This window comes from Erpetoichthys calabaricus, chromosome 3 (genome assembly GCF_900747795.2).
Source record: "Erpetoichthys calabaricus chromosome 3, fErpCal1.3, whole genome shotgun sequence".
Lineage (NCBI taxonomy): Eukaryota > Metazoa > Chordata > Cladistia > Polypteriformes > Polypteridae > Erpetoichthys > Erpetoichthys calabaricus.
The window spans coordinates 183,904,457-183,916,530 of NC_041396.2; the positions used below are offsets into that span (position 1 = coordinate 183,904,457).

At 35.6% G+C, this 12,074-nt stretch overlaps 1 protein-coding gene across 1 annotated transcript in view; it reads left to right on the forward strand.

Annotated features, from left to right (window-relative positions):
* Positions 1 to 12,074, forward strand: part of lama4 (laminin, alpha 4) — a 127,200-nt gene that overhangs the window by 68,265 nt on the left and 46,861 nt on the right. The window contains exons 10-15 of the mRNA XM_051925239.1: positions 254 to 405; positions 510 to 620; positions 791 to 899; positions 3,567 to 3,731; positions 3,933 to 4,126; positions 9,443 to 9,559. Of these exons, the coding sequence (XP_051781199.1) occupies positions 254 to 405; positions 510 to 620; positions 791 to 899; positions 3,567 to 3,731; positions 3,933 to 4,126; positions 9,443 to 9,559 (848 nt within the window). The remainder of the gene's footprint in view (positions 1 to 253; positions 406 to 509; positions 621 to 790; positions 900 to 3,566; positions 3,732 to 3,932; positions 4,127 to 9,442; positions 9,560 to 12,074) is intronic.

Here is a 12,074-nt window from a genome sequence, read left to right on the forward strand (position 1 = left end):
ATGAGATATTGGGACAAGCTTAAATTATTTAGCTTACTTAACCAGCTTGATGAACTGAATAGTAACCTCTCTTTTAACAAACTTCTTATAATCTCAATATATGAGATTATTGTCTTTAGGCTGTACTACTGGTCACAGATTACAGAACTCTTATATTTCATTTTAGGAAATTAGTGCACCAGGAAAAGAAAATTAATATTTTATTTGTGATGGTTAAAATCTAAAACGCTCTTCTTTTTGTGTTATTGTGCAGCTTGTGGTCAGTGCATCTGGGACTTAATAGAAAACATCATGCTTTCCAACGTAACCATAAATGAGATCCAAGACAGCCTACAAACTATTTCCAGTGGAGCAGCTGGCACCGACCGCCTAAATCGTATGACCTCCCTGTTGCAGAAATTGAAGGTCTGTCTCCTGCCTATGTACTTTTTATCTATGAGATGCTATTGTTACCTACACATTACCTATTTGTTCTTAAACAAATCTATCTAAATGTGTTTTTTTTCAAGGATGGGCATTTTCAATGGATTGATACTCAACAGAATCAGACTTTACAGACTGAAAGTATTGAAGATGATGTCTTAAATTTGGTATCATATGTTAACATCTTGGGTAACAAGGTATGTTAAAAAATGAGCAGGTAACTGATACACTGAGCAGTGACTCCATATTTATATCTTCTTTTCACATGAATGATTACATTTTTCTAAATAGTAACCAATTAAAATGCACAGTTGTAATTATGGTGACATATAGCATCGTTTTTTTATAATCAGCTTTTCTTTCATAGGAAAATATAACCATTAGAGGCATCAGAATTGATAAGGAAACACAAGAGACATTTCATCATGCTGATAAGCTTGTACAAGAGCTCTCCTCTCTAAACATACTTATAGAAGGTATGGATGTACAATGTGGTGTTTAATTGTAGCGGCAAGCAGAACTGGCATATTTTTTCAAAACATAATGAACATTAACATTGATAGAAATGAATGGACACATACATTCATTGACAGATATGTAGGGCACTGTAAAGGAGATACAGTAGATAGATTTGTAAGGAATGTTATAGATTGATAGATAAGAGGCAGCTATAGATAGATATATATAACACTATAGAACAGATAGATAGCTGAATATACAGATTTGTAAAGCACTGTACAGAGAAGCTTGTAATGCAGTTCCTCTATTTCAGTATTACACGATTTTGTTCTTTAGTAATACCCCATGCCTTAGAAGTCTCTCTCAGATGCAGTTAATTTCTGAGACATGAAGCTTCTTTCTCTTGAATTTTCTGCATTTTCTACTCTCATTCAAGCAATTTGACCTTACAACCCTTTTTCTAATTTAAAAGCAATGTCTTATCTTTTGGCTATTTAAGATGGTGCTAGTTTTCTCCAAGCTAAACCCTGTCTTTTTTAGGGCTACTTGCATGCGATGCTGAATCCATGTTAAACTACAACCTTGAAAGCAAGTTTGATTGCTTTTCATGTACTTTTACTAATTGTCTCATTAACATGCCTAAAATATAAGTCAGAAGTACACATATACAGTCATCTAGGAACAAATCGAGATCAGTTACATACATTGTATGTTAATATACAGACTATTATTTTGACTTTGTACCTAATTTCTCTCTAGAAAAATTGTTATGTCCTATATCGGGGTCCTCAGTCATAGTACAGGAGGGCCGCGGTGGCTACAGATTTTCATTCCAGTCAGTTTTTTAATTAGAACTCAGTCCTTACGGATAAGGAAACTTTGTATTTAACTTTGTGCCTTGTTAGCACTTTCATTCATCAAAGATATATTTTAGTTACATTATAGATCAGAGGTCCTCAGTTGCACTCATGGTGGTTCACAGTTGCTGCAGGTTTTCATTTCAACCAAATCTCTTAATTAGAACCCATTCATTTACTACTAAAGCAATGCATTTTTTGAGCTTAATTTTACTTATCTTGCCTGTTACAAGTCCATCCATCCATTATCCAACCTGCTATATCTTAACTACAGGGTCATGCTGGAGCCAATCCCAGCCAACACAGGGCACAAGGCAGGAAACAACCCCCACGCAGGGCACCAGCCCACCACAGAGCACACACACACACCAAGCACACACTAGGGACAATTTAGGATCACCAATGCACCTAACCTGCATGTCTTTGGACTGTGGGAGAAAACCAATGCAGACGGGGAGAACATGCAAACTCCACGCAGGGAGGACCTGGGAAGCGAACCTGGGTCTCCTAACTGCGAGGCAGCAGCGCTACCCACTGTGCCACCATGCCACCCCTGTTACAAGTCAGAACCCACAATTGCCTATTTTAGTTTTTACCAGCTACATTTAAGTTTTAATTGTTGCCTGTTTTCTTATCTCATTGGCCTTAGGATTGCCTTTCAGACAACTCTTTTTTGCTCTTTTAAGCATTTTTCTATGTTTTTAGTAAATCCTGATTTTTTTTCCAAACTTATGGTTTTCTCTTTTGTGAGACTTTTGTTATTCTTGAATTTTAAAAATCTTTTCCTATTTTGGTGCAGAGACAAGCCAAAAGCCTCCCATTAGCCAAGCTTCAGTCTTATGTTGGGGCTGGCCAATGAGGATTGAGGCCTGTTTTTGTTGACCTCTTTTTCGCTATTTTAACACATACAACCACTTGTCTGGATGTTTCTCCAGTCGCAGCATAATGGGAGAGTAGCAAAGCTACATTCACTGTTTAAAAAAAAAAAAAAAAAAAAACAGATTACATTTTGGCTAGAGTTTGTTTGAAAGCACATGGAAGGCCATGAAGTCTGTTAGAAGAAAGTGCTGTTGTCTGATAGACCAAAATTGATCTTTTTGGCCACCAGATTAATAACCATGTTTGAACGCAGCACATTATCAAAAATAAAATCATACCCACCATGAAGCAGGGTAGTGGCACCATCTTGTTGTGGGGAGGCATCACTGCAGCAAGCCCTTGAATGCTTGTGATGGTGCGCAGTAAAAAACGTGCAGCAAAATACAGGGAGATCTTGGACCTTGCAAGGTTTGTTTTCTAGTAAGACAACCATGCCATACATAAAGCAACAGCTACAAAGAGATGGCTTAAAAAAAAAAACAAAAAAACCCACACACAACAATGCAAATGCCGTGGAGTGGCCAAGTCAGAGTCCAAAACAAAATCCAAATCAGAATTTGTTCACTCACAATTCTCATCCAATCCTGACAGAGGATTGACAAATTTTGTATTATCTTCATAGGCTGAGATTGAAGTATTAATATTCAGGTTAAATTATAACAAATTTGATTACATCTCAGTCCTTTTTTTAATGCATCACATGTGATCAGTGACTGATAGCTGATATCCCTTATGAGGCCTTTTCTTTCTCTCTTGTTCAAAGGACCAATTTGTTTTTTATATCGAATGTGATCTTACAGAGTGGAAAATTTAGGTTGCTGCATCTTTTGCACAATACTTTATAAAAAAACTACTGTATAGAAATGTTAATGAAAATAGATGTTTTGTTGTTCACAAACATGTCTAATGTCACTTAATCCTTTTTTAAATATCTCATATCCCTGGCAGGTATGATTAATGAACAGAATATTTACAGCAAACAGCAAGATTTGTCTCCATCTGAAATCCTCCAGAAGATGTCGAGGGCCGAATTGCTGCTACTTGACATGAGAAAACTTGATTTATTTAAGAAAAAGCCTTTAGCAGACGAAGAATTTAAGCGAGCAAAAGAAGGTATGTTGTATTTTTAAGGTGTTATTTACTATTTTACACTGTCCCCACCTACATCTTTCTTTAATATACAGAACTTCTATCGCACTCTACAATATTGCTTCGAATCAAGGTGTTGGAAGCCTGCAGAGATGTACAGTGAATTAAGCAAATAGAGAAAAGTCAAAATTTGTTTAACTAAAATATACTTTTTTCTTTCTTCAGTTTTGCGGCGTGTTGCTCAGTGGCAAAAAAAGCTCAATACTACAGAGGAGCTGGTCTATCCCAATCAGAAAACCTTAGCAGAAGTGAACAGCAAGTTAGATGACTTGGAAGAACTCCTCCAAGACACTGTGAGAAACATCCAGCAGACTGAGAAGAAAAACAATGAGAACCTTGTTAAATTCCAAGAGAATGAGGTAAGGCTCCCAGGCTGTGGCCTGGCCAACAGTAAGCACTTTGTTACATGCCATCGTAGAAATATATGGGTGGGTGGGGATGGTGAATGCATGACGCATTTTGTCATCAGACTCCACTTAACATTATGCATTAAAAAAATGACTTTCACACAGCAACAGGAACTGACTTGAAATATGTTTTAAGTTATCATTTCATGCTTATTGAACATTCCAGTAGAGTGAAGCTTATCAGCTGGAGCACTCCATATGGTTTAATTCAAGACCAGTCTTCTGTCTCCCTCTGATTATATTAGAAGTAGACGCCAGCACAAGCATTTCAGTTCAGTGCATTTTCCTGCTATTGTTAAGTAATAACTGAAAAATCAGTTGATAATTTGAGCCTATTTTAAAAAACAACAACAAATCAAAGGCATAATAATTTCTTTTTAAGTTACTTGTATTGCAATTATTCATTTTTCAGTTCAGCAAAAGGATTCCATTATCTCTCATTGTTTAATTTCTTTAGAGTAGGTGAATTACTGCATTGCAGCATGTTAAAATCTACAGAAGAAGCCTTTTAGTTTCATAATTAAACCCATTTCATTGTCCCTGCCAGTGAATTCTACGTGTACTTTCAATAGTGAGTTTTTTTTTAGCCAAATTAAACTAGAAATGATTGTTACTTTTTCCTTCATTTTTCACAGAGGCATTTCGGGAATTTATGTTAATTTGTTAACTGGCACTTTATTATTCACATAATTACATTTCTATAAAGAGTAGATATTGGGTAGCACAGTAACCCTTTGTTCAGTAGTGCAGCCTCACAGCTGCTGGAGCATAGATTTGAACCCTGGGCCTGTTACACCCATTTCATTGTGAGTTTATTTCTATGTAACCCCAACTGTGCTGCCACCTCATTGCTTTAGCCTTGGGTTAGAATCCCAGGTCAGTCATCAGTCTGTCTGAACTGCATTATGGCACTTTGATTTCTTGCCAAATACAAAAAAGTCAATGAATGTGCTGTGTAATGAACTGACTTCCAGGGATACGCTCCAGAACCTCCATGAGTGAGTTTAGAAGATTGATGGACAGGAAACAGTAGACAAATAAAAGCAGTCATTCTTAAATCTAAAGCTTTTGTTTAAAATGCATTTTTAAAAATTTTGCTAAAGTAACAAGAAATCTAAAGAGGAGAGTAAAAAGATGGCCCCAGTAATCAGTTTACTTCTAGTGTGCTCCATTCATTATAATAAGCCCTTGCACTTGTGTTCATTGGCTTTGAATAAAGTTAAAACAGTTTTTATAGATTATTTTATAATTACTGCTGTATAACTAGATGGTATTCGATCAACCATAAGAAAAAGATTGAATCAGCAAAGAAAGTGATGTGTGTTTTATGATAAAAAAAGACATGGTGCATAGATGGTAAATTCTCTCACAAACTTCTCACATTATCTAGAGCAGGTTTCTCCCAGTTTATCTTCTGAGAAAGCTCTCCAACCTTTTTCTAATTGATGTGTACAGTCATTCCAAAGCCAACATTAGCATTTAGCCAAGAAAAACACAAAGCCCCTGAAATGAAGGGATTGTGTTAAAAAAATGCTTTAGTTGCCTCACATTTTTATGCAATTGTTTTGTTCACCCCACTGAATTAAAGCTGAAAGTCTGCACTTCAAGTGCATCTGAGTTGTTTCATTTAAAATTCATTGTGGTAATGTACAGAACCAAAATTAGAAAAAAGTTGTCTCTGTCCAAATATTTATGGACCTAACTGTACATAATCGATACAGAATATGACTATTTGAACTTTGAAGGATTTTTTTATTATTGCAATGCACACCCATGTGGTAATCCTGAAATCAGATACTCTGGAATAAAAAATGCTGGTCTTTACGCACTCTGAATGATGTCACACATCGCATACTCCCAGGTGATTCTGGGAATCACAACAGTTGTGGTGAAAGTTGGCACTCTACTGTGAACTATGCTGTGCTAAGTCATTATTAAACTTTGTAAATATTGCATAACGTAAAAAATGAATGAGAAATGTACAATCCTTGGGGTCTAAAACCCCATATGTCATGCTCAACACCTACTTAGACCTCAAAGGAGAGGCAACAAAAAATTAAATATAATAGCATATTATATCAATAGCAATGTATTCTTTGTTGGCGATATGGAAAACTACAAAAAAAGCAAGCAAAAGCTGAGGAAAGCAATTAAAGTTACAAAATGTAAATAAGAGGATAAACTGAGCATAGCAGCAGTTTTAATTCACATGGAATATGGCAAGTTTTACAACTGCTCATAGTTATATACTAATGCCTAATCCAATTAAATCCACATTTTTCTCCCCCTCGAGGTGAATTGAATTATTTTTATACCCTCTTTGATCATAATAATAATCAACCTTCCATTTTTTTTGCCTGCAGCACTGCTTTAATTCTTCTCTGTTTCTGTGGATGACACATCCATGTCAAAAATATATCAGTTACCTAAGCTGGATGGAATTTCAGAACATGTTTAGCTAGCATGTTAATGACATCTTTAATGCCTCCATGGGAGAATCAAAGATCCTCATGTACTCAGAAACATAAGTATCCCTAAAACAAAGAAGTCAAAAGAGAACTGTCTTAATGTATACACATCATTGATACTTACTCTTAATCTGATTAAATTCTTTGAAAGACTGGTGTTGAGACTCATTAAACAAAATATTTCAGATTGTTCAGACCACTCACACTTTTGATCACAACAGGTCTATAGAAGATACCATATCCCTTGCAGTTCATGCCATTGTGGCACACCTGAATGTTTTACAATGGAATATTCCATGAAAAGGCACTATACTATCTTCCATGGCTCTTTTCTATTGGTGGACAAGAAGAAATGCCTTTATATTGTTCTCTTGCTTAACAACCTTGTTTTACTTGTACACCCCACAATATCCCCCCTTAGATACCTTAGCAGTGGAAGGCCATCTCAAAACCTGGACCACAGCCAATCTTAGTATGCTTCTAGTTTATCACTACTGAAGGGATATAACCCCTGGACACCTTAGACATTTCAGACCGTCTCATTGCAGATACCACAGCCAATCTCAGTCTACTCCATGTGTACCACCTTTGAAAGGAATGAATGAGAATCTTCTGTTATCTTACAGGACCTGGGTTAGAATGTTTGCTCATGTCAAACCAAAGGATAGTTTTAGTGAGACAGTAACAAACTTAATTTTAATCTAAACCTATGTTTATTTGCAGAGAAACGAGGCATATCAAATACTAGGAGTTAAATAGATGAGAACACGCAACCTGAACAATTCATAGTCCATACAGCAAGCTTCTCTTTTCTTAAATCAATGGAGATGTTAGTGTACATTGAGGGTCCTTTCTTCTTAACCCAGCTAAAGTGTCCCTTTAAAGTGTACACTGCTGTGCAGTGTTTTTCCTCTTAGGCCAGTTCTGATCTTTGCATGGTTGGGAATCTATTTCAGGAGGTTTGCCTGACAATAATTTTGAAGTAAGTCTAAATCATCTCTTTTATACAGTGCCAAAAACAAAACAATAATTACATCGACTGAAATTAGACAACTAATAACTTATCAATGGTTTTGTTACTTGTCAGTGAAGCTACAGTACTTTTATCATTACCACATAGCTAAATACAATGACATGTTAACTAAAAGGTCCTAAGTATTTAATTCATATCTTCATACAAGCACCAATACACTGGTTATTTTATCAAAGTTTAAAAATTGTACAATTTAATGGTCTGACACTATACTAAAATTTCCTTTTATATTTGCATATCTACAATGAGCAATCTTCCATTTTCATAAATATGCCCACTGATTAAACCTTCTGTCTAGAATAACAGTTGCCAGTTAAATTCCTGTTTAAATACACACAAATGAAAAACAATGCTAACCTTCTCTTATGAGTTCCTATAGGTTTGTTTACACAATTTATTCATAATTAGTCCTATATTAACAGATCACACAAATTAAGTACAGTGAGCCTGATTTAACAAACTGTAAACCAAGCTTTTCTTCCAATACATCTGTTTAATAAAGAGTTATATCCGTAGACTACAGGTCAATATTTAACACTGTTATTCAATTAAAGCTGATCGCCATATTCCTATACTTAGGACTTTTTGCCTTTCTCTGCAACTGGACTTTGTAATTGGCAGAGCTCATTATGTGCAGCTTGGCAGTATTACTTCCTCCATGTTGATTGTCATCACAGGCACCACCACAGGATAGAGTCCTGTGCCCCCTATTGCACTGCTTGTTCGGTTATGGCTATAGGGTCAGACACCGCTTAATAAATTTGCAAATGACACCAATAAACACTGTTCAATAGCATATTGAATATTCATGAAAAATGAATGAAATGAAGACATTGACATTTTTGTAGCACCAGGCACCTAGGTATTACATTTTTACTGTGCTTGACCAATTGATCAAACATTCAAAAGATTCCATTTACTATAACATTATACAAACACATTCTAGGTTTTTAGGATTCTTTTGTGTTTGACATGTTACTTGAAAGCATACATTACAGTTACTGTGTACTCAATGAATTCAGAACCTTTAACAAATTGTCGCTTTGAGCATTCATGTCATCTCTTAATTGAACTGCAGAGAGCGGCGGCAGTGCTTTATTTAGTGATATTGTAAGTGTTAAAGTTATGATATCCTTTTCTATTATGTATTTTGTAATCTTAGCTATAAAATCATTCATCCATTCTTGAGCTGCAGGGAGGCAGTCTGACTGTGGTGAATTCTCATTGCATGTTCAATAGAACAATAATCTTGGATGAACAACCGCTAAGTAATTTTATTTTCTTTCTTGTATTAATTGGGAAGTTTACTATAATTGTGCAGTAGAGTATGTTGTCTTCTTGGGAGTGGTCATTGTTACGAATAGGTCGTGTTAAACATATAGTCTTTATGATTACAAATGAAAAAGTTTAAAAAAAAACAAATACAGCATGAAAGCAAACATTTTATTGTTCTAAATTCATTATTCCAATCAAATGCCCTCCCAGCCCAAGTTAGTTCCTACTTTATGCCTGGTTCTACTACAATAGGCTGCAGTGCTCTCTAAGCTTAAAACTGGATTAAATGGTTCATCAAATTGATTGATAAATGCATGAAATTGAGTTGTTACACTTAAAATGCTGTGTGATTATATAAAATAATATTTCAGGAATGATTATTACAAAGACTCATTTGCTTGTTCATTCTCTCGGTGTTTTAATGACAACAGATTTAGCAAAAATTCTGACAGTTAAGTGTTTATGTTATTTTAATACAAATCTTTTTTACAGAATATGCAAAAAAAGTTAATGGAGGATTATGGAGCTGTAAACCTGACACTGAAGCTAACTATGAATTATATAACAGATGCGAGCCTTGCAAGTGATGATGTGGAAACAATGATTAAGGTAAAAAAAAGGCATCCAGTCCAGGGTTGGTTCTAGACTTATCCCTAATAATCTTGTCCACTAAAAACCCAAAATAGATAAAACAGGACTAAAAATGTTATGTGATGTTATTAAGAATTTATCATTCTTTCAGAAAAGAAGAACATATTATTTATAGGTCAATAAAGTACATCAATAGGAAACAACAAAAATAAGATTTATTTACATAACTTATTTTCGTACAAAATGTGTTGCTCAAAATGCTTTACAAGAAATTAAAGAAAACATAACTAATTAATAATAAATACAAGTTATAGAAATATAATAAAACTTACAGAATACATATAAACAAATAAATGAGGCAGTCGAATAGTCCTTAAGCAAAGTGCAGTACAATTGTCCTTAATTATCAGTGGTAACTACTATGTGAATGGTGGTGTTGTGGTTAGGTGTTTTCTGTGTGGAGTTTGCATGTTCCCCCCACGTCTATGAGAGTTTGTTCTCCCACATCTCCAAACACATGTGTATTAGATTAGTTGGTAATTCCATACTGGCCCTGTGTGTGTGAGGGTGAGTGTGGCTATGTGTGCGTGGGCCCTGCTATAGAATGGCACCCTGGTGCACTTAATGCTGCTGAAATAGCCTCCTGCACTCTACAACCCTGAATTAGATTAAGTAAGTCTAAAATATGATGTTAACATATTTGCGCAGATAAGAAGGACTAAATGAGAATGAGACAGCACTTACATGGTTCATACTTTTTTAAAGGGGATGACAACAGAAATGCGAATACACTGAGACTCATACTGTGGTAGAATGAAGCACACTACACCTTCCAAATCAAATAACCTGTATTTCATATGGTAGTATTAACAGTAGGTGGCATGATTTGGCATTTAACAGAGCAAGCATAACTGCACTATAGTGGCAAAATTGCAGACTCATTAGTAGAAAAAGATTAAAATTGAAGAATGTAGAGATTATTTTACATAACACCTTACTATAGCTGACACCATCTGTGAGCACTTTACAAATACAAACACACGTTATGGTTGGTTTGCATGGTCATTTCTTTATTTTACAAGTGGATCTGTCACATTTAGTGACTTGCTACTCACTCAGAACCACAGAGTAAGACATAGATAGAGATGGAACCAGCAAACTTGTGGTTTTCAGTCCAGGTTTTTAGTCACTACTTCTTAATGCCAACACTTTTAACCCAAAATAAATGAATGCAAACTCCATTCAGGTTTAGTGCCTACCTTGTGCCTGATGTTAGGCAGTTTCATTAAATAGGAAAATAAATACATGTAAATTTGTATTGGAGAATGTAGGTGGAAATTAAAACAGCAAACTGCTTACAGCATTTTACTTATTCTTCAAGAAAAATTTTAGTTACAGTTTGTTTCTACATGTTGTTTTAGCATTATATTTAGGGTCAGAAAATAAATGCAAAAACATTTAAGTAAGATGTCACAATTTAAACCGATCAAGGGCACAAATATTTCTTTTTCCAATCAATCAGTTTTTAACCTGCTTAGTCCTGAACAGGAGTCTATCCCAGGTAACATAAGGCCCAAGGCAGGAACAAACTCTGGACAGGGGGCCAGTCCATCACAGGGTGAACACACACCCCAACCACACACTAGGACCAATTTAGTATCACCAATCCCCCTAACCTGCATGTCTGTGGATGAAGCCAGAGCACTCAGAGGTAACCCACACAGACACGGGGAGAACAGGCAAACTCCACGCAAGACGCCAACCCTGGTCTCCTTACTGCGAGGAAGCAGCACTACCACTGCGAGGCAGTAAATAAAGTGCTTCAGATAATTTCATTTTTGGTTCTTTAAAGGTCCTGCTGCTACCATCAATAAACATGCAGACAAGTATAAGTCTGAATTTATAGTACTCAGGTATACAATATTATTAACTTTCAAAGACAAGGAATAAGCTGGTTCATGAAAGGATAGCTAATGTCATTCAGACAATGAGTTTCATTTATGGTGCCAATCACAGTGTCAATCATCATAAAACACTCAACTGAGCAATGAAAATAGCAATATAAATTTGAAAATCAAAGAATCTACCATATATGTTCACGTATAAGTCGGGTCTTAAAACCCAAAGAATCCATCATAAAAATCAGACCTCGACTTATACGCCCACTCAAAAATACGACACTTAATTTTTTTTTATTTTTATATCTTCTTGCCTCCTCCAGTCGCACATCAGTTTCTTAGACACATCGAATTTTGTTGTGGCAGCGCAGTTACCAATTTCTTTCACCACTTCAACAGCTTTTAATTTAAAACCAACTTCACATTTTCTTCTGATCTAACGCTTCATCGTAGATAAGGGATGTTCTTACGATAAAGGTGTATAAGGGTGTGAGATACAAAAAACACAAAACAGTGCAAACGTCGCTTTGGAATAGTTTGGGTATTACCGTGTGGTCACGTAGGCACAATACATAGAAAAAAAAAAGCATTTGCTCCGTGGTTACTCTCTCAGGTGGACGTTAGCATATCATAAT